The following is a 25,150-nucleotide window of genomic DNA, read 5'->3' on the forward strand; positions in this document are numbered from 1 at the left end:
GTTTACAGATCTACTTCAGTCCCCGTTCTGAGCCAAGTTCTAATAACACATCTTTATTGGCCGTGATGCCCCCGGGGCAGCCGGACGGCTCTTCTCTGGCCTCGTGGTCTCCATCGCCTTCTCAGAACCCGGGGTCCAGAGCCAACTCGTGAATTCCTTCTGGTCTGTCCACCTGGGATTTCCCGTCATCCCTAATAACTTTAGAGCGCACTAAAAGCCTGAAATCTCATTAGGCCATTTTACAAGGTGACGTCCAGCAGCTCTTTCGCTCCTCAAGGAGGTTTAGATGCCTCGGAGCGGGGGGGAGATGACTTGCATTTTAGAATACGCTGCCCTTCCTCTCAGCGGTCCCACCACTTATGGACATTAACCCCTTAAGGACTCAGCCCATTTGGACCTTAAAGGGGTACTCCACCCCTGGCATCTTATCCCCTATCCAAAGGATAGGGGATAAGATGTTAGATCGCCGCGGTCCTGCTGCTGGGGACACCAGGGATCGCCTATGCGGCACCCCGCCATCATTACTGCACAGAGCAAGTTCGCTCTGTGCGTATTGACGGGCAATAAAGGGGCCGGAGCAGCGTGACGTCACGACCAGTCCCCTTAATGCAAATCTATGGCAGGGGGTGTGACGACCGCCACGCCCCCTCCCATAGACTTGTATTGACGGGGGTGGGCCGTGACGTCACGAGGGGCGGAGCCGTGACGTCACGATGCTCCGGCCCCTGTATTGCCCGTCATTACGCGATCTCGCTCTGCGCAGTAATGATAGTGAGGTGCTGCAGCAGCGACCCCCGGGGTCCCCAGCAGCGGGACCCAGGTGATCTGACATCTTATCCCCTATCCTTTGGATAGGGGATAAGATGCCAGGGACGGAGTACCCCTTTAAGGACTCAGACAATTTTATTTTTACGCTTCCGTTTTTTCCTCCTGCCCTTCAAAAAATCATAACTCTTATATTTTCATCCACAGACTAGTATGAGGGCTTGTTTTTTGCGCGACCAGTTGTCCATTGTAATGGCATCACTCACTTTATCATAAAATGTATGGCGCAACCAAAAAAATACTATTTGTGTGGGGAAATTAAAAAGAAAACCGCAATTTTGCAAATTTTGGAAGGTTTAGTTTTCACGCCGTACAATTTATGGTAAAAGTGACATGTGTTCTTTATTCTCTGGGTCAATATAATTAAAATGATACCCATGATTACGTATATACTCGAGTATAAGCCGAGTTTTTCAGCGCGATTTTTCGTGCTGAAAACACCCCCCCTCGGCTTATACTCGAGTGAACTCTCCGCCCTCAGTGGTCTTCAACCTGAAGATCACTGCGGCATTCAACATCATCCAGCCCCCTCTCACCCCCTTTAGTTCTGTACAGTACTCGCCTCCGCTCGGCGCTGGTCCGGTGCTGCAGGACTGTGCAGTGGGGAGGTCGTCCGGTGGGATAGTGGTTCCGGGCTGCCATCTTCACCGGGGGGCCTCTTCTCCGCGCTTCGGGCCTGGAATAGTCACGTTGCCTTGACGACGACGCAGAGGTACGTTCATTACCAACGTACCTCTGCGTCATCGTCAAGGCAACGCCTCTATTCCGGGCCCGAAGCGCAGAGAAGAGGCCTCCCCGGTGAAGATAGCAGCCCGGAACCACTATCCCACCGGACGACCTCCCCACCAGACAGTCCTGCAGCACCGGACCAGCGGCGAGCGGAGGTGAGTACAGAACTAAAGGGGGTGAGAGGGGGGCTGGATGATGTCGAATGCCGCAGTGGTCTTCAACCTGTGGACCTCCAGAGGTTTCAAAACTACAACTCCCAGCAAGCCCGGACAGTCGATGGCTGCCCGGGCTTGCTGGGAGTTGTAGTTTTGAAACCTCTGGAGGTCCGCAGGTTGAAGACCACTGAGGGCGGATAAATGACGATGACACGGGGATGATGACACGGGGATGATGACACGGGGATGATGACACGGGGATGATGACACGGGGATGATGACACGGGGATGATGACACGGGGATGATGACACGGGGGTGTGGGATGATGACACGGGGATGTGGGATGATGACACGGGGGTGTGGGATGAAGGGGGGGGGATGATGACAGGGTGATGATGATGATGAGGGTGTTAATGGCGGGGGTTTGGATGATTACATGGGGGGATAATTTATTTCCCACCCTAGGCTTATACTCGAGTCAATAACTTTTCCTGGGATTTTGGGGTGAAATTAGGGGCCTCGGCTTATATTCGGGTCGGCTTATACGGTATACACTTTTCTATTACTGTTTCGCTTAAAAAAAAATAAATAAATAAAAAAAAAAATCGCAAAGTTTTAACCAAATTAGTACGTTTAAAATCCCCCTATTTTGAAGACCTATAACTCATTTTTCCGTATAAGTGGTGGTATGAGGGCTAATTTTTTGAGCAGTGATCTGTACTTTTTTTTATTAATACCCTATTTGCTTATACAAAACTTTTATTAAATTTTTTATACATTTTTTGGGGAATAAAATGTTATAAAAAAGCAGCTATTTTGGCCTTTTTTTTTTACGTACGTTCACGGCGTTCACCGTACCGGATCATTTACATTTTATTTTAATAGTTTGGATATTTATGCACGCGGCGATACAGAATATGTATATAAAATAATATATATATATATTTTATTTTATTTTTTTTACACTTTTTGGGGGTAAAATAGGGAAAATGGGACAATTTACCTTTTTATTGGGGGAGGGGTTTTTTCACTTTTTTTTTTTTTTTTTTTTTTTTTTTTTTTACACTCTTATATAGTCCCCATAGGGGACTATTTATAGCAACCATTCGATTGCTAATCCTGTGCAGTGCTATGTATAGGACACAGCCCTGATCAGCATTATCGGTCATCTTCTGCTCTGGTCTGCGGGAAGGCAGATCAGAGCAGAAGACTCCCAGAAGGCAGCGGAGCCAGGTGAGGGGACCTCCGTCTGCCGCGCAGGACGATCGGATCATCCTGTTAAGTGACCGCGATGCTGCAGATGCAGTGATCTGTATTGATCATGGCATCTGAGGGGTTAATGGCGGACATCCGCGGGATCGCGGGTGCCCGCCATTACCGGCGGGTCCCTGGCTGCGATCCACAGCCGGGACCTGCCACGCGTGATGCCGGCATCGCTCCGATGCCCGCGGTTATGCTCAGGACGTAAATGTAAATATGCGTTAAGTACCACATCACCAGGACGTACATTTACGTCCTGCATCGTTAAAGGGGTTAAAGGGGTACTCCACTTGAAATTTTTTTTTTTTTTTTTATCAACTAGTGCCAGAAAGTTAAACAGATTTGTAAATGACTTCAATTAAAAAATCTTAATCCTTCCAGTACTTATCAGCTGCTGTATGTTCCACAGGAAGTCCTTTTCTTTTTGAATTTCCTTTCTGCCTGATCAGTGCTCTCTGCTGACACCTCAGTCCATTATAGGAACTGTCCAGAGTAGGAGCAAATCCCCATAGCAAACCTCTCCTGCTCCTGAGGAGGTGTCAGAGGTGTCAGCAGAGAGCACTGTGGTCAGACCGAAAGAGAATTCAGAACTTCCTGTGTATTATACAGCAGCTGATAAATACTGGGAGGATTAAAGGGGTTCTCCACCATAAGGTGATTTTAGTATGTACCTGGCAGACAGTAATGGTCATGCTTAGGAAGGATCTGCGCTTGTCTTGGGGCTAAATGGTTATGCTGTGAGATTACCATAACACTGTGGCTAGCTTTTTGTGAACTGGCATTTCATGTTTGACGGTTCTTTTTTTTTACTACAAATCCCACAATTCCATTTTCCCCCTCCCACACATCAGCCACCCCCCCCATTGAAACATCCCACACACCCCTTCATCATCCCCTACCCCCCGTCATCATCCCCCCCCTCCATCATCCCCCCCCCCCTCCATCATCCCCCCCCCCTCCATCATCCCCCCCCCTCCATCATCCCCCTGTCATCATCCCACACCCCCCTTCATCATCACCACATGTCATTATCACCAGATGTCATCATCCCCACCCCCCCTTCATCACCATCACATGTCATCAGCCGCCGCCCCCCCCTTCATCATCATCACCGCTTGTCAATGTCCGATACAGTGGTCTTCAACCTGCGGACCTCCAGATGTTTCAAAACTATAACTCCCAGCAAGCCCGGGCAGCCATCGGCAATCATGCTGAAAAACTCTGCATATACTCTAGTATATACGGTAGATACTTGCCTAGGAGCAAAGGGAAAATAGGCCTCTAACTAGTCAGCAGCTCCCTGCACTCTACTGATGAGGGGCAAAAACCCTGAAAACTATTTTCAGTTGGGTATTTTTTCCTTCTGGAGAGAGATCTGTCTTGGCATACATTCCCAGTCATGTTCTAAGGCTCCAAGTTGAAGTATAACACTAAAACCAAGGAAAATCTACCTGGAAAAGGTGGTGCGAGATCTGCTTTACATATCCTTTGTCAGAAGAGGACACATTCAGTTTGGTAACATGGATATTGCGAAAACCGAAAATCAATTGCGCTGTATTTTTCTGCTCTGCAATTGGCCACAGCAAATCTGCCACTAAACTGGATGCAGTGTTGCTACACGTTTCACGTATATCTATGAACTTATAAACCCTACCAAAGAAATAAAGTGGTGTATTTGATCAGGTGCGGTATATATGGAGCATTACATGTAGATGAGGATGGCTCTGTGTATAAGGCACATGTAGATGGCCTCTCTATTGCTTTTGCTATATTGAGTGAATAAGAGAAAATGGTCCAGATTTGCATCTGAGGGGCTCTAAGGTTTGCCTACAACCCCTTAAAAAGGAGTTCTCCGGAATGTAAAAATTCTATTTCAGAATGCAGGCAGAAAAAAAAAAAAAAAGGGGGGGGGGGCTACATACCTGCTGCCACTCCCCCCGGTTACCCACTACGGTCTCCACCATCCTCTTCCTAGTTGCTGGTGGTCGGCGAATCATACTGCACTCCCGTCTTGGCCAGCGATAAGCCGACCAGCAGCGTGACATTTTCGGCCCTGGTACTGGTATTCTTCCTGGTGCAGGGACTGAAGAGGTCACACTGCCGCTCAGCTACCGCTATACAAAGGCAAGACTCGCTGCGGCCGGTGATTGGCTGACTGCAGTATGACTCACCGACCACCAGGAAGACTATCGCGGTGGAGGCCGGAGCGGGTTACCGGAGGAGCGGCAGCAGGTATGTATCCTTTTAATTATTTTTTAAATGGAACTCCTGTAAGATCTACTAAGCAACTGCTCTCCATCCCTCCCCAACCACAACAGAGGAGAGGACCCGGCCTGTATCACCAGGGAGTATCTGAAGTGTATCTGAACTTGTTCTTTTAATCTAATATCACGTATGATGCACAAGAACAATTTCACACGCTCAGGAAAGAGATAACCTTTCATTGCGGTAAAGAGCAGGGTGGGGGAGGGGGGGGGTTAAAGGCCATAATAAAGTGTGTAAGTGGTCTGCACATTGCACAATGTCTAAAACACCCCGTGTTATTAAGCTCCCGAGTGCTGCAGGCTCCCGACCATGAAAGGCTGGTGATCTCCCATAACCCTTAATAATAGTAACTAGAGAAATCCTCACATTTGGAGATCATTACACGGAACCAACAATTTCCTCATCCTCATTAAAAAGGACAAACTAGTGACTACTAACTACAGGCGGGAGGATGACTACAGCGCCGAGCACACATGGAGGCCATTTACAGGCGGCTTTGTCCCTCCTACACCAAAAGGGGCGAAAAACACTGCGACACGTTCTTCTGCCGTAACGTCTCCTCCTCTTACCTGCTGCTGGAGTGTTTTTCCAAACAGTGGGGGGAGATTCTCAAAGAATTTTGTGCCCAAAAAAATACATTTTGCGCCAAAATTTTGGCACAAATTTTTTTTTTTTAAGTGCAAAATTCTTTGAGAGTCTCTCCCCCGCCCCCCCACTGTTTGGAAAAGCATCGACCACATTTTCAAAGAGCTTTGTGCCGTGGTTTACACTCTTCACGTCAGTTGTATATGATATTTTGAAAGGGGTGAGAGCTCAGTTTACGTCAAAAATTTCACACCAGCTTTTTGAAAAGAAGAAAAAAAAAACACAGAAATGGTTGTATTTTTTTTTTGGGGGGGGGGGGGAAAGGTGTTCTAATTATAAAAAAAAAAAAATTATTGAAAAATGTTAAAAAATGTATAATTTTTATTTTCTTGGTCACTGCACCTGCACTCACATTTAAGCTCAGAAATGTTTTATTTATACAATTATCGCTTGTCTGGGCACTAGAAACAATGGAATATTTGGTGAGATGTTTCCGCCAGAATTGGTGCGAAAATCTGCAATTTTGCCGCAAAAAAAAAAAAAAAAAAATTGGATATGGCTGCAAAAAAATTTTTTAAAAACAAAAAACAAGTGGCGTGAACATTAAAGGGGTATCCAAAGGATAAGATGTCTGATCATGGGGGGGGGGGGGGCGCTGCTGGGACCTCCCCGCGATCTCCCTGCAGCACCCACTTTCTATGCAGGTGCTGAATCTCCAGTTCCGGAAACCTCCGGGTTTCCGGGACTGGGGATCTGACGTCACACCCCCTCTATTCATGTCTATGGGAGGGGGCGTGACGGAGATTCAGCACCCGCATAGTTTTTGAGAATCTCCAGCTGTTGCAAAACTACAACTCCCAGTTGGGAGTTGTAGTTTTGCAACAGCTGGAGGCACCCTGGTTAGGAAACACTGTCCCAAACATATCCATCCTGCAGGTGACTGGAGTTGCCAAACTAAAAAGTCAGTCCAGGCATGCTGGGAGTTGCAGTTTTGCAACAGCTGGAGGCACCCTGGTTGGGAAACCCTGCTCTACTGGAATCTGCTGTGGATATTATCTGCACAAGCCCACAGGCAAAAATTGACACAAATCTGTCATCCCAAAGACAGATCTCACACAAGCATATTACATGCACTTTGTGCCTCAAATTTTAACGAAAACCTTGCCGAAGCGTCTCCTCGTGACAATATGGGACCAAAGGGGTAAGGTTTCTCCTCCAGGACAGTGTCAAACACATTCATTATTTAGTTTTTCCTTTACAGTAAGTGTTTACTCCAACTCCAGCCTTAGAGACGTCAGAACTCATCAGAAGAAAAAAAAACTAAATACCTAACTGTAGACAGCATTTTCAGAGGTATTGCCCCTCAGTCCAGAGAATGGTGCTAGCTGGCTAGTGAAAGGTCTATTAACCTGGAGCTGAAAGGGAAAACAGGCCTTTAACTAGCCCACCAGCAACCTGCATTGTACTGATGAAGGGGCAATAACCATGAAAAAGCCGTCTACAGTTGGGTATTTTTTCTTCTAGAGAGATTTTTTGCTTTGGCATACATTCCCAGTCATGTTCTAAGGCTCCAAGTTGGATTGAAACCCAGATCCGAGGAAAAGCTACCTGAAAAAGGTGGTGAGAGATCCGCTTTACATATCCTTCCAGGTCACAATTTGATACAGTTTGGTAATCTAGAAAACCAAAATTTCAGTTGTCCCGTCATTATCTGCGACGCATTTTACCACAGCAAATCTGCCGCTATATTTTTGTTATATGTGGATTCGGATGCGGTTTTGCTACGTGTTTCACGATATTCATTGCAAAAGGGAGAGACCTGCAGGAAGTCCTGAGCAAATCTGTATATAAACGTTTGCTGCAGACAAATTCCCCTCATATGGCTCTCCCTAAGGCCGGGTTCACACCACGTTTTTGTAATACAGTTTCCGTATCAGGTTTTCGATTAAAAAAACTGTTCCTCAAAGCCGAACTAAACTATCAAAACGAGTACACATTTTGATCCATATACTGTTTTGAAAATTATGTCCGGTTGCATCTTTTAAGAAAAAAAACGTACATTTTTTACTTTTCACTCCATTATGAATAAAGTTTCACTTGTTCGATTGAAATTCTAAGAAAAAAACTGCGCAAAGGCAAAAACCGGATGGAACTGTACGCACATACAGTTCTCTACAGTTCCCATTGACTCCCATGTTAAAGGGGTTTTCCAGGAAAAAAATTTTTTTTATATATCAACTGGCTCCAGAAAGTTAAAAAAAAATTTGTAAATTACTTCTATTAAAAAATCTTCATCCTTTCAGTACTTATGAGCTGAATTTGAGTTGTTCTTTTCTGTCTGAGTGCTCTCTGATGACACGTGTCTCGGGAAACACCCAGTTTAGAAGAAATTCCCCATAGCAAACCTATTCTACTCTGTGCAGTTCCCGAGACAAACAGAGCTGTCAGCAGAGAGCACTGTTGCCAGACAGAAAACAACTCAACTTCAGCAGTTGATAATTATTGAAAGGATTAAGATTTTTTAATAGAAGTAATTTACAAATCTGTTTAACTTTCTGGAGCCAGTTGATAAAAAAAAAAATAAATAAATAAAAAAAAAAGTTTTTCCTGGAATACTCCTTTAAGAAAAAAAAAAAAACGTGTGTGTCATTACAGTTTTCCACCCGGACCAAAAACCATGGTAGGCTGCGGTTTTGGGTACAGGAAGAAAAAAAATGAAAACCGTCCAGGATGCAAAACGGACACAAACTGATGCATCATTTGGAGAGTCAATGCATATGGTTTTCAATTTGGTTCCATACGGTTTTCAAATTGAGAATGTATCCGGGAACTGTATGGCAAAAATGTGGTGTGAACCCGGCCTTATATGGATATTGTGAGGACCCAAGTCACCGTCTATATGCTGACTGACTGGAATATCAGCAATAATTCATCATTCCTGCGCAGCTTTCTGGAATCTCTACTGAAGTTATAAGAAAACTACAAACAGTGACGTTTTCGGCCCCGGCAGCAGGTGCCGGTGTAGTGAAGAATTTTGGGTCCTGAAGCGCTCACACTGCCGCTCAGCCTACCGCCGGCCGAGTAGGGACTTCGCTGCGGCTGGTGATCGGCTGAGTGCAGTATGACTCGCCGACCACCGGCAACCACGAAGAGGATGGCGGCGGAGACCGGAGCAGCGAAGGAAGGTATGTACCTCTTTATTTTATTTTTACTGCCGGCAGTATAGGGGGCAATTTTTATATTCTGGAGTTCTCCTTTGAAAGGGGTACTCTGCTGCTCAGTGTTTGGAACGCTGGAGTCGGGAGCATCGTTACGTCACAGCCCCCCCCCTCAATGCAAGTCTAAGGGAGGGGCGTGAAAGCCGTCACGCCCCTCCCATAGACTTGCATTGAGGGGGTGGGGCATGATGTTGTGAGGGGGCGGGGCTATGACGTAACAAGCTCCCAACTCCAGCGTTCCAAACACTGAGCAGCGGAGTACCCCTGGATATCTGGGTGCGTTCACACGCTATTACAAGCAGTGGGTTTGCGAGTTACGCTACCGTTGATTTGAATGGGTCCACATACAGTCCGCAATGGTGTCAGATTTGTGGACTGTCCGCGGACCCATTAAAAACCATGGTAGCGCAACTCACAGCGGGAAACTCGCTACTAGCGTGAGAAAATACCCTTAATCTGGGACTTAATTAGAAAATAAAGTTATAACCAATTCATCAGTTATTAGTGTATAGAAGACATGGAGCTCCCACCAAGGTTTATATGAAAACACTTAATGGGGACACCTACCTAGTCGACTGCATCTGCCGAGTTGTTTCAGGGTCTTCAAACATCTTCACGATGGGCTCGGTCTCAGCTTGAAGCTGCTTCAGCTGTGCCACAACCGTGGTTCTCTTCTCCCTCAGAGCTATAAGAGAAAAAGCTCCATTAGGGATAATGCAGAAGGAAGACATTGAGGATTGGACTAAGAGCAGTGATTAGAGATGAGCAAACTTACAGTAAATTGATTCGTCACAAACTTCTCGGCTCGGCAGTTGATGACTTATCCTGCATAAATTAGTTCAGCTTTCAGGTGCTCCGTTGGGCTGGAAAAGGTGGATACAGTCCTAGGAGACTCTTTCCTAGGACTGTATCCACCTTTTCCAGCCCAACGGAGCACCGGAAAGCTGAACTAATTTATGCAGGATAAGTCATCAACTGCCGAGCCGAGAAGTTCGTGACGAATCAAATTTACTGTAAGTTCGCTCATCTCTAGCAGTGATCTTTAGCTATAATAGGAGTGATACTAAGGATTTTTTTTATTTCATTTTTTAAGTGTACCATTACTGTTCCATGGTCTCTGTAAAGGCAACAAACCAAAACACCTAATCCTGCCTGTTTCACCCCCTAGAAGCCTCAGTCAATGAAAGACACCACAAAGATTAAAGGGGCACTCCAGTGTTTTTTTTTTTTTTTTTTGTTTTTTTTGTAAATCAACTGGTGCCAGAAAGTTAAACAGATTTGTAAGTTACTTCTATTTAAAAATCTTAATCCTTCCAGTACTTATCAGCTGCTGTATACTACAGAGGAAGTTCCTTTCTTTTGGAATTTCCTTTCAGTCTGACCACAGTGCTCTCTGCTGACACCTCTGTCCATGTCAGGAACTGTCCAGAGCAGGATAGGTTTGCTATGTTGATTTCCTCCTACTCTGGACAGTTCCTGACAGGGACAGCGGTGTCAGCAGAGAGCACTGTGGCCGTGACAGAAAAGAAGTACACAACTTCCTCTGGAGCATACAGCAGCTGATACATATTGGAAAGCTGAATATTTTTTAATAGAAGTAATTTACAAATCTGTTTAACTTTCTAAGTTGATAAAAGGCCCCTTTCACACTATAAATTCATCCGATTTAAAGATCCATTATAATGTTCTGTTTTGAAAACCCTTAAAATCGGCCGTAACAAAATCCCATATAGATTATCCTTTTTAACCTGTCACAGCTCGTTATTAATAACGGACATTATTTTGTGACGGGAGAAAGAACGGAAGAAATAGTGCACGCATGCTTACTGTCTCCCGTCACAAAATAAAGTCCGTTATTAATACCGGGCTGTGACAGGTTAAAACGGGTTATGTAGAAATCCCATAGACTATTATGGGATTTTTTAACGGCCGATTTTAAGGGTTTTCATAACGGAACATTATAACGGATGAATTTATAGTGTGAAAGGGGCCTAAGAAAAATGTGGAGCGGTTGCCCATAGCGACCAATCAGATCAATTAATGTCTCAGAGGCCTCTTTAAAAAGTAAAGAAGAAATCTGGTTGCTATGGGCAACTGCACCACTTTTCCTCTGCACGGGTTTTGCCAAGTCTCCCCCAATGTCTGTGTGTAACAATGAACACTCACAGTGAGGGATCTCTTTGTCAGGATACAGGTTCTTATAAACATCCATGGCGAAGTCCACCATGTTGGTGTCGCTGAGCAGGTCCAGCTTCCCTTGCAGCAGTTCCTTCTCATTGTAAATCTGGGGAGATAAAAGGTCACAAGAGGTAAGTGAGTGGGTAAGTATAAGCCAACCCTGCTCATAATTACATGACCTGTCAACCATCTAAGGGCGAGGACGGGGCGAGGACGTGGCGAGGACGTGGCAAGGACGTGGCGAGGACGTGGCAAGGACGTGGCGAGGACGTGGCGAGGACGTGGCGAGGACGTGGCGAGGACGTGGCGAGGGGAATTTTTTTTTTTTAGCACTGACTTCAATTGGATTTTGCTCACGGATTCCGCTTGAAGAATGAACATGTTATGAATTCTGCTAGCGGAATTTCCGCAGTGTGAACAGGACAGCAGAAATAACATTAACCCCTTAAGGACACATGACGTTCTCATACGTCTCCATTTCCGAGTCCTTAAGGACACATGACGTATGAGAACGTCATGTGTTTTACCGGCCCCCCGCAACCATCTGGAACGGAGCCGGTCCCCGATGCCTGCTGAAATCGTTCAGCAGGCATCGGGGCATATCGCCCAGGGGGGTCATTATGACCCCCCATGTCGGCGATGGCCGCAGATCGCTGGACAATTCAGTCCAGCGATCTGCGGCGGATTCCGGGTCAATCGGGTCTCCAGTGACCCGGTGACCCGGAATTATTGGCTGATCGGGGCCGTCAGAGACGGCCCCGATCAGCCAGAGCCAGCAGGGGTGAGGTGGCACTGGTGCCACCTCACGATCGCCCTGATTCGTCGGCCGGATTACCGGCCGACCAATCGGGGCGCCTGCTGCGGGTGTCACTCCCGCAACCCGCTCCGCCCCTCTTCCGGAGGACGTGAGCGGGTGCAGGACGTGCACCCCGGGTGCTGGGGACCCCGATCCCCGGCGCCCCTGTTGGGATCGGGGCCCCAGGAGCAGCGGCGGCGGCGGAGACGACGAGGGACTGACCTGATGCGGCTGGAACGTTGGAGGTGAGTGACAGCCTCCTGCTGTTGCTTAGCAACAGCTCCCAGCATGCAAAAAGGGCATGCTGGGAGCTGTAGTTATGCAACAGCAGGAGGCAGACCACCACAACTCCCAGCATGCCCTTATGGGCATGCTGGGACTTGTAGTTTTGCAACAGCTGGAGGCACGTTCTTTCTATGGAAAAGTGTACCTTCAGCTGTTGTATAACTACAACCCCCAGCTTGCACAATCAGCTAAAGTGCATGCTGGGAGTTGTAGTGGTGCATCTGGTGGTTGCATAACTACAACTCCCAGCATGCCCGTTGGCTGTCGGTGACTGCTGAGAGTTGTAGTTTTGCAACAGCTGAAGGCACACTGAGTTAAGTAGCAAACCAGTGTGTCTCCAGCTGTTGCATAACTACAATTACCAGCCAAAGTAGTATGCCTCCAGCTGTTGCATAACTACAACACCCAGCATGCCCTTCCGCTGTCCGTACATGCTGGGGGTTGTAGCTTTTGCAACAGCTGAAGGCACACTGGTTGCAAAACACTGAGTTTGTTACCAAACTCGGTGTTTCACAACCAGTGTGCCTCCAGCTGTTGCAAAACTACAACTCCCAGCATGCACTGATAGACCGTACATGCTGGGAGTTGTAGTTTTGCAACAGCTGGATGTTCCCCCCCCAATGTGAATGTACAGGGTACACTCACATGGGCGGAGGATTACAGTAAGTATCCGGCTGCAAGTTTGAGGTGCGGCAAAATTTCTGCCGCAGCTCAAACTGCCAGCGAGAAACTACTGTGAACCCCCCGCCCGTGTGACTGTACCCTAAAAACACTACACTACACTAACACACAATAAAATAAAAAGTAAAAAACACTACATATACACATACCCCTACACAGCCCCCCTCCCCTCCCCAATAAAAATGAAAAACGTCTGGTACGCCACTGTTTCCAAAATGGAGCCTCCAGCGGTTGCAAAACTACAACTCCCAGCATGCACTGATAGACCGTACATGCTGGGAGTTGTAGTTTTGCAACAGCTGGATGTTCCCCCCCCCCCCCCCAATGTGAAAGTACAGGGTACACTCACATGGGCGGAGGATTACAGTAAGTATCCGGCTGCAAGTTTGAGCTGCGTCAAATTTTCTGCCGTAGCTCAAACTGCCAGCGAGAAACTACTGTGAACCCCCCGCCCGTGTGACTGTACCCTAAAAACACTACACTACACTACCACAAAATAAAATAAAAAGTAAAAAACACTACATATACACATACCCCTACACAGCCCCCCTCCCCAATAAAAATGAAAAACGTCTGGTACACCACTGTTTCCAAAACGGAGCCTCCAGCTGTTGCAAAACAACTACTCCCAGTATTGCCAGATAGCCGTTGACTGTCCAGGCATGCTGGGAGTTTTACAACAGCTGGAGGCACCCTGTTTGGGAATCACTGGCGTAGAATACCCCTATGTCCACCCCTATGCAAGTCCCTAATTTAGGCCTCAAATGCGCATGGCGCTCTCACTTTGGAGCCCTGTCGTATTTCAAGGCAACAGTTTAGGGCCACATATGGGGTATCGCCGTACTCGGGAGAAATTGGGCTTCAAATTTTGGGGGGTATTTTCTGCTATTACCCTTTTAAAAAATTTAAAATTTTTGGGAAAACAAGCATTTTAGGTAAAAAAAAAATATTTTTTTTACATATGCAAAAGTCGTGAAACACCTGTAGGGTATTAAGGTTCAAATTACCCCTTGTTACATTCCCCGAGGGGTCTAGTTTCTAAAATGGTATGCCATGTGTTTTTTTTTGCTGTCCTGGCACCATAGGGGCTTCCTAAATGCGGCATGCCCCCAGAGCAAAATTCGCTTTCAAAAAGCCAAATGTGACTCCTCCTCTTCTGAGACATGTAGTGCGCCAGCAGAGCACTTTTCACACCCATATGGGGTGTTTTCTGAATCGGGAGAAATTGGGCTTCAAATTTTGGGGGGTATTTTCTGCTATTACCCTTTTTAAAATTGTAAAAATTTTGGGAAACCAAGCATTTTAGGTAAAAAAAATATATATTTTTTTACATATGCAAAAGTCGTGAAACACCTGTAGGGTATTAAGGTTCACATTACCCCTTGTTACGTTCCCCGAGGGGTCTAGTTTCCAAAATGGTACGCCATGTGTTTTTTTTTTGCTGTCCTGGCACCATAGGGGCTTCCTAAATGCGGCATGCCCCCAGAGCAAAATTTGCTTTCAAAAAGCCAAATGGTACTCCTTCTCTTCTGAGACCTGTAGTGCGCCAGCAGAGCACTTTTCACCCCCATATGGGGTGTTTTCTGAATCGGGAGAAATTGGGCTTCAAATTTTGGGGGGTATTTTCCGCTATTACCCTTTTTAAAAATGTAAACATTTTGGGAAAACAAGCATTTTAGGTAAAAATTTTTTTTTTTTTTTTACATATGCAAAAGTTGTGAAACACCTGTAGGGCATTAAGGTTCAGGTTACCCCTTGTTACGTTCCCCGAGGGGTCTAGTTTCCAAAATGGTATGCCATGTGTTTTTTTTTTGCTGTTCTGGCACCATAGGGGCTTCCTAAATGCGGCATGCCCCCAGAGCAAAATTTGCTTTCAAAAAGCCAAATGTGACTCCTTCTCTTCTGAGACCTGTAGTGCGCCAGCAGAGAACTTTTCACCCCCATGCAAGGTGTTTTCTGTATCGGGAGAAATTGGGCTTCAAATTTTGGGGGGTATTTTCTGCTATTACCCTTTTTAAAAATGTAAAATTTTTGGGAAACCAAGCATTTTAGGTAAAAAAAATATATATTTTTTTTACATATGCAAAAGTCGTGAATCACCTGTAGGGTATTAAGGTTCACTTTACCCCTTGTTACGTTCCCTGAGGGGTCTAGTTTCCAAAATGGTATGCCATGTGTTTTTTTTTTTGCTGTCCTGGCACCATAGGGGCTTCCTAAATGCGGCATGCCCCCCAAAAACCATTTGTCGCTCCTTCCCTTCTGAGCCCTCTACTGCGCCCGCCGAACAATTAACATAGACATATGAGGTATGTGCTTACTCGAGAGAAATTGGGTTTCAAATACAAGTAAAAATTTTCTCCTTTTTATCCCTTGCAAAAATTCAAAAATTGGGTCTACAAGAACATGCGAGTGTAAAAAATGAAGATTTTGAATTTTCTCCTTCACTTTGCTACTATTCCTGTGAAACACCTAAAGGGTTAATACACTTACTGAATGTCATTTTGAATACTTTGGGGGGTGTAGTTTTTATAATGGGGTCTTTTATGGGGTATTTATAATATGAAGACCCTTCAAATCCACTTCAAAACTGAACTGGTCCCTGAAAAATAGTGAGTTTGAAAATTTTGTGAAAAATTTCAAAATTGCTGCTGAACTTTGAAGCCCTATGGTGTCTTCCAAAAGTAAAAACTCATACATTTTATGATGCAAACATAAAGTAGACATATTGTATATGTGAACCCAAAAAAAATATATTTTGAATATCCATTTTCCTTACAAGCAGAGAGCTTCAAAGTTAGAAAAATGCAAAATTTTCATTTTTTTCATCAAATTTTGGGATTTTTCACCAAGAAAGGATGCAAGTTACCATAAAATTTTACCACTAAGTTAAAGTAGAATATGTCACGAAAAAACAATCTCGGAATCAGAATGATAACTAAAACCATCCCAGAGTTATTAATGTTTAAAGTGACAGTGGTCAGATGTGCAAAAAACGCTCCGGTCCTTAAGGTATAAAATGGCTCGGTCCTTAAGGGGTTAAAGTCAATGGGCAGAGGAGATGAGCATTAATTTGGAGGAGAGAATTAAACAGGAATTACTCAGTGTGAAGGCACCTTTAAGCAGTGTTTCCCAACCAGGGTGCTTCCAGCGGTTGCAAATCTACAACTCCCAGCATGCCCGGACAGCCGAAGGCTGTCCGGGCATGCCGGGAGTTGTAGTTTTGCAACAGCTGTAAGTCACTGCTGCCTGTATGATATCGCAGCTAGATGGAAGCTGTAACGCAATATGTAGGTATGCTGCGCCCCTGAGGAAGGAGCGGGAGCGCTCTCGGGGTCCAGCACGCAGCGACACTATAATATGGGTAAGTTACATATCCTGGCACTAGTCACTTTATGACTAAACAATTGAGGGGGGCAATACTTAATTTGATATTACTTGATAGGGGCGAGTTGCAATTTTTGGAATGAGTAACTTTATATGAACAGACAATAGAGGGTGATCTATTGATCTATTGAATCTGATTAGGATTCTATTTTAACCCGCAAGCGGTGGTTCCGTACGAGTGGTATATTTTTCACCTTTTTGAACACAACTGTGCAATTTATCCTTCCATCCGAATATATAGGTTTTGCTTTGGGGATTTGTAGCCAACCCTATTGTGCAATATTTACCCACATCATTTACTACATGCGCTGGTTTTTCTGTATCTTTGTAAACATCTGAGGTGATTTTTTTTTTGGTACAATAAAGATTGTTATATTTTATATGGCATGTGGAGCAACTGATTATTTTTATCTTTGTATACAATATATTGCTCAATAAAGTTGCCTAAAATGGTTTCTCGCAAATGTCCAGATACCATGTACTACAAGGGCTGCGGAGAGAGTGGGCGTAGCCGGTGTGAGTTTTGTGTTTTAAAAGGGGTACTCCGGTAGAAAACTTAAATCAACCGGTGCCAGAAAGTTAAACAGATTTGTAAATTCGTCTATTAAAAAATCTTAATCCTTCCAGTACTTATTAGCTGCTGAATACTGAGGAAATTCTTTTCTTTTTTGGGACACAGAGCTCTCTGCTGACCCCACGAGCACAGTGCTCTCTGCTGACATCTCTGTCCATTTTAAGAACTGTCCAGAGTAGGAGAAAATCCCCATGGCAAACATATGCTGCTCTAGACAGTTCCTAAAATGGACAGAGATGTCAGTAGAGAGCACTGTGGTCATGATGTCCGCAGAGAGCTCTGTGTTCCAAAAAGAAAATAATTTCCTCTGTAGTATTCAGCAGCTAATAAGTACTGAAAGGATTAAGATTTTTTAATAGAAGTAATTTACTAATTTGTTTATCTTTCTGGCACCAGTTGATTTAAAAAAAAAAAAAAAAGAAAAAAAAGGTTTCCCACCGGAGTACCCCTTTAACGATGCAGGACGTATATTTACATCCTGCACTGGCTCCCGCATCACATTACGTCGGTCGCGGCGCTCATCAACGGCCGGGACCCGCAGCTAATACCACACATCACCGATCACGCCGATGTGCGGTATTAACCCTTTAGAAGCTTCTAAAGCGAAAGTGAAAGTATCCCAGCTAGTCAGTCGGGCTGTTCGGGACAGTCGCGGTGAAATCGCGGCGTCCCGAACAGCTTGCAGGACACCGGGAGGGCCCTTACCTGCCTCCTCGGTGTTCGATCGGCGAATGACTGCTCCGTGCTTGAGATCCAGGCAGGAGCAGTCAAGCGCCGATAACACTGATCACAGGCGTGTTAATACACGCCAGTGATCAGCATGAGAGATCAGTGTGTGCAGTGTTATAGGTCCCTATGGGAGAGATCAGTGTGTGCAGTGTTATAGGTCCCTATGGGACCTATAACACTGCCAAAAAAAAAGTAAAAAAAAAAGTCTAAATAAAGATCATTTAACCCCTTCTCTAATAAAAGTTTGAATCCCCCCCTTTTCCCATAAAAAAAAATAAAAGTGTAAATAAAAATAAATATAAACATATGTGGTATTGCCGCATGCGTAAATGTCCGAACTATAAAAATATAACATTAATTAAACCGCACGGTCAATGGCATACGCGCAAAAAAATTCCAAAGTCCAAAAAAGCGTATTTTGGTCACTTTTTATACCATTAAAAAATGAATAAAAAGTGATCAAAAAGTTCGATCAAAACAAGAATCATACCGATAAAAACTTCAGATCACGGCGCAAAAAATGAGTCCTCATACCGCCCTGTACGTGGAAAAATAAAAAAGTAATAGGGGTCAGAAGATGACATTTTTAAACTTATAAATTTTCCTGCATGTAGTTATGATTTTTTCCAGAAGTACGACAGAATCAAACCTATATAAGTAGGGTATCATTTTAATCGTATGGACCTACAGAATAATGATAAGGTGTAATTTTTACCGAAATATGCACTGCGTAGAAACGGCAGCCCCCAAAATTTACAAAATGGCGTTTTTTTTTTCCGATTTTGTCGCACAATGATTTTTTTTTTCCGTTTCGCCGTGCATTTTTGGGTAAAATGACTAATGTCACTGCAAAGTAGAATTGGCGACGCAAAAAATAAGTCATAATATGGATATTTAGGTGGAAAATTGAAAGGGTTATGATTTTTAAAAGGTAAGGAGGAAAAAACGAAAGTGCAAAAACGGAAAAACCCTGAGTCCTTAAGGGGTTAAGGAGGAAACTGGCTTTTTTTTTTTTCCTGGACTACAACTAGAGATGAGGGAACTTACAGTAAATTCGATTCGTCACGAACTTCTTGGCTCGGCAGTTGATGACTTTTCCAGCATAAATGAGTTCAGCTTTCCGGTGCTCCGTTGGGCTGGAAAAGGTGGATAAAGTCCTAAGAAAGAGTCTCCTAGGAATGTATCCACCTTTTCCAGCCCATCGGAGCAATGGAAAGCTGAACTAATTTATGCAGAAAAAGTCAGCAACCGCCGAGCCGAGAAGTACGTGACAAATCGAATTTACTGTAAGTTCGCTCATCTCTAACTACAACCACCAATTGGAATTTCCTTATATTTTTCGTGCTGAATTTCCGCGCAAATTCCACACGGAAACAATTTCAGGCGCAATTTTTTATTTTGACTTCAATGGACTTCTGCTCGCGTCTTCCGCAAGAAGAATGAACATGTCCTTTCTTCTAGCGGAACAGAATTCCGCAAGCCGAATTTACGCAGTGTGAACAGCGCAGACTAAAATACGTTGAAGTCACCAGCAAAGCAGATGTTAAAGGGGTTCTCCGGTGCTTTGACATCGTATCCCCTTATCCAAAGGATAGGGAAATAAGATGCCGGATCACGGGAGTCCCGCCGCTGGGGACCCCCCGGGATCAGGCATCTTATCCCCTATCATTTGGATAAGGGGGATAAGATGTCTAAGCCCCGGGGTACCCCTTTAAATATTTCTAAGCGGAGAATTCAGGAGGAATTACTCGCAGTGTGAACTAAGACAATCACCTACCTGCTGCCACGCAAATCCTTCAGCAAAATAACGTGGCGCTAAGCAATGATGTAACTGTTGGGGGAGGGGGGTCATGGTGGTGGTATCTTAGGTGGAGTGTCCCTTTAATAGACCCAAGTAACCAGGGCAAACTAAAGGGCAACACTAATTACCATGGCAACAAGACAGTAAAAGGATTATTATAACAGAAGTCAGTGTTTCCCAAGCAGTGTGCCTCCAGCTGTTGCAAGACTACAACTCCCAGCATGCCCGGACAGCCTTCGGCTGTCCGGGCATGCTGGGAGTTGTAGTCTTGCAACAGCTGGAGGCACCCTGCTTGGGAAACATTGATATACTGTCCATAGATATGTTCTCCCGCCGGGGCCCATCACATGGTCGCAGACAGTACAGGCCCCGGCCGCCCCTCACACACAGCCCCCTCCGCCGATCACACACAACACTCACCTCCTTCACCGATAGAAACTCGAGCAGCGGGAAGACCAGGTGCCGGTCCAGAAAGTGAGCGATCTTGGTGGTCAGATCGTAGTCCGCCATGGTTGCCGGTGATGGCGTGAAAAGAAGGAAGGGGAGGGCTTCAAAATCCGGCGAACTTTATTAAACGAACAGGAAACAGAAGGAGAACACGCGGAGGAACACTGTGGTCGAAGCGCGCGGTGTAGGCGTGGCGACGTATTCGAGCGCGAGAGTTGGCGTTGTTTATTTTTATTTAGCGAGGAAAGTGTCCGTGAGTGCGGCGCCATTTTGTCGGAGTCCAACATAGTGTTTTTTTTTATTTTATTTTATTTTTTATCTCTTTAGTTCTGAACCTTGCAAAATTTAGAAATGTGGGTGAAAATATAATAGAATAAATTATATATATGAATTATATAGTGGAAGAGATTGGGAGCATAGGCTGCCAGGGTCTGTTTAAGGCTAGAAATCCACGTAAATAGTTTTTGGTAAAAAATAAATAAAGAAATAAAGAAAAAGAAAGAAAAACACCCCCATTCTGCAACACATAATTTTTTTATTATTGATTATTGCTGCAAGTCAATAGGGAACTACAAAATGCAATATCTACTTGGTGTTTTTACGTTTGTTTTTCTTTTAACCTCTATAAGTACAATGGACGTAAATGGACGTCCTGATGCGTTGATGCTTCGTGCGCCAGGGCATACATTTACGTCCCGTAATAACCGTCATGTACGGCAGGTCCTGGCTGTTATCAGCAGCCGGTAATGGCGGACATTAGCGATCGCGCTGATGTCAGCCATTAACCCTTCAGATGCCGTGATCAATACAGATCACTGTAGTGAAGTTGCTAAATCTGAAGAAGGGGCTTGTATACCCTGAAACGCGTCGTTTTATGTTTGATTCCAATAAACTGCAAACTTCATCCTACCTCCACTATCTGATTGTGATTCCTCCTATGGACACCTGAGCACCTGCTTTCAAGGTCATTTTCTTCAGCCTATATCAATACAGATCACGGCTTCTGCGGCTGTGTGGCTATTGTAATAGCTGATCTGATCGCCAGCGACACGGCCGTGGGGATCAGATCAGCTAAGATGGCGGCCAGAGGTCCCCTCACCTGGCTCCGCCACTCTCCCAGGGTCTTCTGCACTGATAAGCCTTCCAGCAGACTAGAGCAGAAGATCGCCAATTATACTGATCAGTGCTATGTCCTATGCATAGCACTGGACAGTATTAGCAATCAAATGATTGCTATAGATAGTCCCCTATGGGGGCATAATGAGTTAAACGAGTAGTGTAGTGCAAAGTATTTTGTCTCTGTTGTGCCCGGGCTGCAAAAAACCCAAAACTTTAACTCTCCTTCCTCCGGTCCCCCGGAGCGCCGCTACAGCTGTTCAGTCCTCCGGTCTGGTCTTCTTCCTACTTCCGTGTGCACGGATTGTCACACTGAGCTCAGCCTATCACCAGCTGGAAATACTTTTCAGAAGACTACTCCTTTAATCCTTTTGGCGTTTATCAGCTGTTTTAGGTACAGTAGGCGATTTTCAAAAGCAACCTCATTTTAAGACTTTGCCTTTTCTTTATTGGGTAAATTGTGCCTTTTTTCTCCCATATGGGAGTGAAAAAATGCCATCAATAAAGCCATGTGGGTTTTAACATTGGTGTTTTTGCGGGTGCTTTTATTCCTTTTTTTTACTTTAGCGATCTAAAAAATGGATGGAGTTAGCTTTTTTGATTACCGTATATACTCGAGTATAAGCCGACCCGAGTATAAGCCGAGACCCCTAATTTCAACCCAAAATCCCAGGAAAAGTTATTGACTCGAGTATAAGCCTAGGGTGGGAAATACCTCATCCCCCCCTGTCATCATCCAGACCCGTCATTAACATCCTCATCATCATCCCCTTGTCATCATCCCACACATCCCCCCTTCATCATCCTCTTATCATCCCACACATCCCCCCTTCATCATCCCCTTATCATCCCACACATCCCCCCTTCATCATCCCCTTGTCATCATCCCACACATCCCCCTTCATCATCCCCTTATCATCCCGCACATCCCCCCTTCATCATCCCCTTATCATCCCACACATCCCCCCTTCATCATCCCCTTGTCATCATCCCACACATCCCCCCTTCATCATCCCCTTATCATCCCACACCCCCCCTTCATCATCCCCACCCCCCTTCATCATCCCCACACCCCCCCTTCATCATCCTCTTCTCATCATTCGCCCTCAGTGGTCTTCAACCTGTGGACCTCCAGAGGTTTCAAAACTACAACTCCCAGCAAGCCCGGGCAGCCATCGGCTATCCGGGCTTGCTGGGAGTTGTAGTTTTGAAACCTCCGGAGGTCCGCAGGTTGAAGACCACTGCGGCCTTCAACATCATCCAGCCCCCTCTCACCCCCTTTAGTTCTGAGTACTCACCTCCGCTCGGCGCTGGTCTGGTCCTGCAGGGCTGTCCGGTGAGGAGGTGGTCCGGTGAGGAGGTGGTCCGGGCTGCTATCTTCACCGGGGGCGCCTCTTCTCCGCGCTTCCGGCCCGGAATAGAGGCGTTGCCTTGACAATGACGCAGAATTACGTTGGCAATGAACGCACCTCTGCGTCGTTGTCACGGCAACGTGACTATTCTGAGGCCGGGCCCGAAGCGCTTAGAAGAGGCCTCCCCGGTGAAGATAGCAGCCCGGAACACTATCCCACCGGACCACCTCCTCACCGGACAGTCCTGCAGGACCGGACCAGCGCCGAGCGGAGGTGAGTACTCAGAACTAAAGGGGGTGAGAGGGGGCTGGATGATGTTGAAGGCCGCAGTGGTCTTCAACCTGCGGACCTCCGGAGGTTTCAAAACTACAACTCCCAGCAAGCCCGGACAGCCGATGGCTGCCCGGGCTTGCTGGGAGTTGTAGTTTTGAAACCTCTGGAGGTCCGCAGGTTGAAGACCACTGCGGGTGGGGGAGTTCACTCGAGTATAAGCCGAGGGGGGTGTTTTCAGCACGAAAAATCGTGCTGAAAAACTCGGCCTATACTCGAGTATATACGGTATATTTCATAGGGTATTTAAAAAAACAAATGATGCCGTAGTGATGGCCGAATTTTTACAGAACAAATTTTATATATACATTTTTTTTTTTTTTTTTTTTTGAATCAGGGAATGATTTACATGAGTGGGCAGGGACCTGACAATGCAGCTGGCAATATTAAAAATGAATAAGGGGTCCGTGTGATTTAAAAAATAATTTTTTTTGTTCTAATTTTATTTTGACATTTTTTTTTTATTAGTAATGTATTTTGCCCATTTGTTTTTGTATTTTGCCCATGATTAACACTAAATACAATGTAATGTGTAATTCTAAAAGCAACCATATGTCCCTCATTATTGCGGTACTACCATTACTCCCAGCATGGAACAGAGTCTCTTCCATGTTGGGAGCAGTAGAGACTGCGCTAAGGGACAGATCACTCCTGGTCTCACTCCTTAGACCCGTTGCAATCTCATAATGCTGAGAAGCAGACACCTCCGCATCCCTGCTTTGTACTCCAGCCAGCTATGTGAATAGAACTTCACATCACTGATTCATATTTTCCGCCAAAAGCCCTGATTGGTCGGCACCGTCTGGCCAATCACGGCTCTCAGCAGGAAATGTGAAAGTACAATGATGTGATTTTTTTTTTTATATTTCCCACTTTTTTTTTTTGCCTAAAAATACGCCAGAGCAAAACCTCAGTGGAATTCTAGCCTTAAAGGTCTTTCAGAATGAAGTGCTCCCTGATTTAGGCTACTGTTCACACTAGGGGTGTGCTGCACAATATGGTATAATTTACCAGTTAAACCCTGGAATTATTCATTGTCTAGACCAGTGTTTTCCATCCAAAGGACATGCTGCGAGTTGTAGTTTTGCAACAGCTGGAGGCACATGGGTTGGGAAACACTGGTATACACTTAAGAACGAGGACCTGAATTTCCCATTAGAATGCATCAGTGCATGCCACCGCTCCATTCTAATAGGAAACTCATGTCCATGTTCTTAAGATGACGGGGGACTACAGTGGTTAGTTAAGATAGTGATAGGGGAAAACTTTACCAGTAAGGAAAACCCATTTATGGTGTCCCGGTACCGTATTCTATCCGGTACCTTTGTATATAGGTCCCCTTAACCAGAGTCCCTAGGATGTCGGGGTCCTTATTGTTTTGTTCACCCCTAGTCACCTCTCATCCAGATAGTAATTATCCAGTAACCATTTGGGATTTATATCTATAGGATTGTATAAATGTAAATAAATAGTTAATTACCTGTCTATAGCGTAGCAGGACCTGCGGGTCACGTGGTCAGGTGAACTCTATGGTTTTGTGCTTCAGGACCTTTGGAGGCCCCTATGACGTATATCTCCCATCACTCCTTGTAACGGTGAGTGACAGTTAATTGGACCAGTGAAAACAGCCCTGCCCCTGCCCATATAAGGGAGCGGCGGCCATTGCTCTTTCTCTTTGCTCCTGCGCTCCTGACGAGGAAGGACCTGTACAGATATCTCCCGCAGTGAGTTAGGCCCGAGCCTTGTGGCAACGGCTAATCGATTCTAAATTGAAAGTGTATCAATCCCTAAGCACACTGCATCTAAAGTCAAGGTCCGCAGTAACTGTCAGTCATTGCACTATATAGAGACTGTATTCTTGAGACTGTTATTGTGCATTGGATGTACCGCAAGCCGTTCAGTAAAGTTATCCAAGTTCAAGTACCTTGTGGACCTTCAGTCATTTTATACATGCACCTATCGTTACTGGGAAGGGCGGCGATAGGCCGGAGAATTAGCTCAGCATACTAGCCCTCAGCCTGGCGTCACGAACTATAGGGTTAACATTAACCCCTCATCTACCGAATACCCCAACTACCATACACCCCCGAGGCGTACCACAAAGCATTTTTGGCGTCACAAACAGGATTTGGGTGTGTGCCTATTACAGTTGCCACTAGTGAAAGTGTACTCCCCCCCAGAAAAAGAACTTTATTCATGTGCTGTAAACCGTGTTGCTGTGTACGGGAGCAGTGTCCGTGGTGCACCATACAAGGGGGCCACAAGAAAAGTAAGGGGGGAGGCGAAGAGTTATCTGCAACTGAAATGTGTAAACTGCTCAATGAGTTCATGCTGCGATCCTTTGGTCCGGTCGGCACAGGGGGAGCCGAACTGCTGCCGGAAAAGCGCGCAAAGAAAGCCTGCGCTGCGCCACGCCCCACCCCTGGGCGTGGCCACCAA

The 25,150-nt window shown here is 45.5% G+C and overlaps 1 protein-coding gene across 2 annotated transcripts in view; it reads right to left on the reverse strand.

Moving 5' to 3' along the window:
• EIF3E (eukaryotic translation initiation factor 3 subunit E) overlaps positions 1-25,150 on the reverse strand; it is a 97,109-nt gene that overhangs the window by 44,134 nt on the left and 27,825 nt on the right. The window contains exons 1-3 of one of the 2 annotated variants that reach the window (XM_056522589.1): positions 19,887-20,072; positions 11,205-11,322; positions 9,606-9,723 (exon numbers count right to left, since the gene is read on the reverse strand). In XM_056522589.1, the coding sequence (XP_056378564.1) occupies positions 9,606-9,723; positions 11,205-11,322; positions 19,887-19,976 (326 nt within the window). In that variant the 5' untranslated portion in view covers positions 19,977-20,072. Of the gene's footprint in view, positions 1-9,605; positions 9,724-11,204; positions 11,323-19,886; positions 20,073-25,150 lie in introns of those variants that run through there. The other variant, XM_056522590.1, reaches the window with a different exon arrangement.

The sequence above is a fragment of the Hyla sarda genome, chromosome 5 (assembly GCF_029499605.1).
Source record: "Hyla sarda isolate aHylSar1 chromosome 5, aHylSar1.hap1, whole genome shotgun sequence".
In the NCBI taxonomy this organism is placed as follows: Eukaryota; Metazoa; Chordata; class Amphibia; order Anura; family Hylidae; genus Hyla; species Hyla sarda.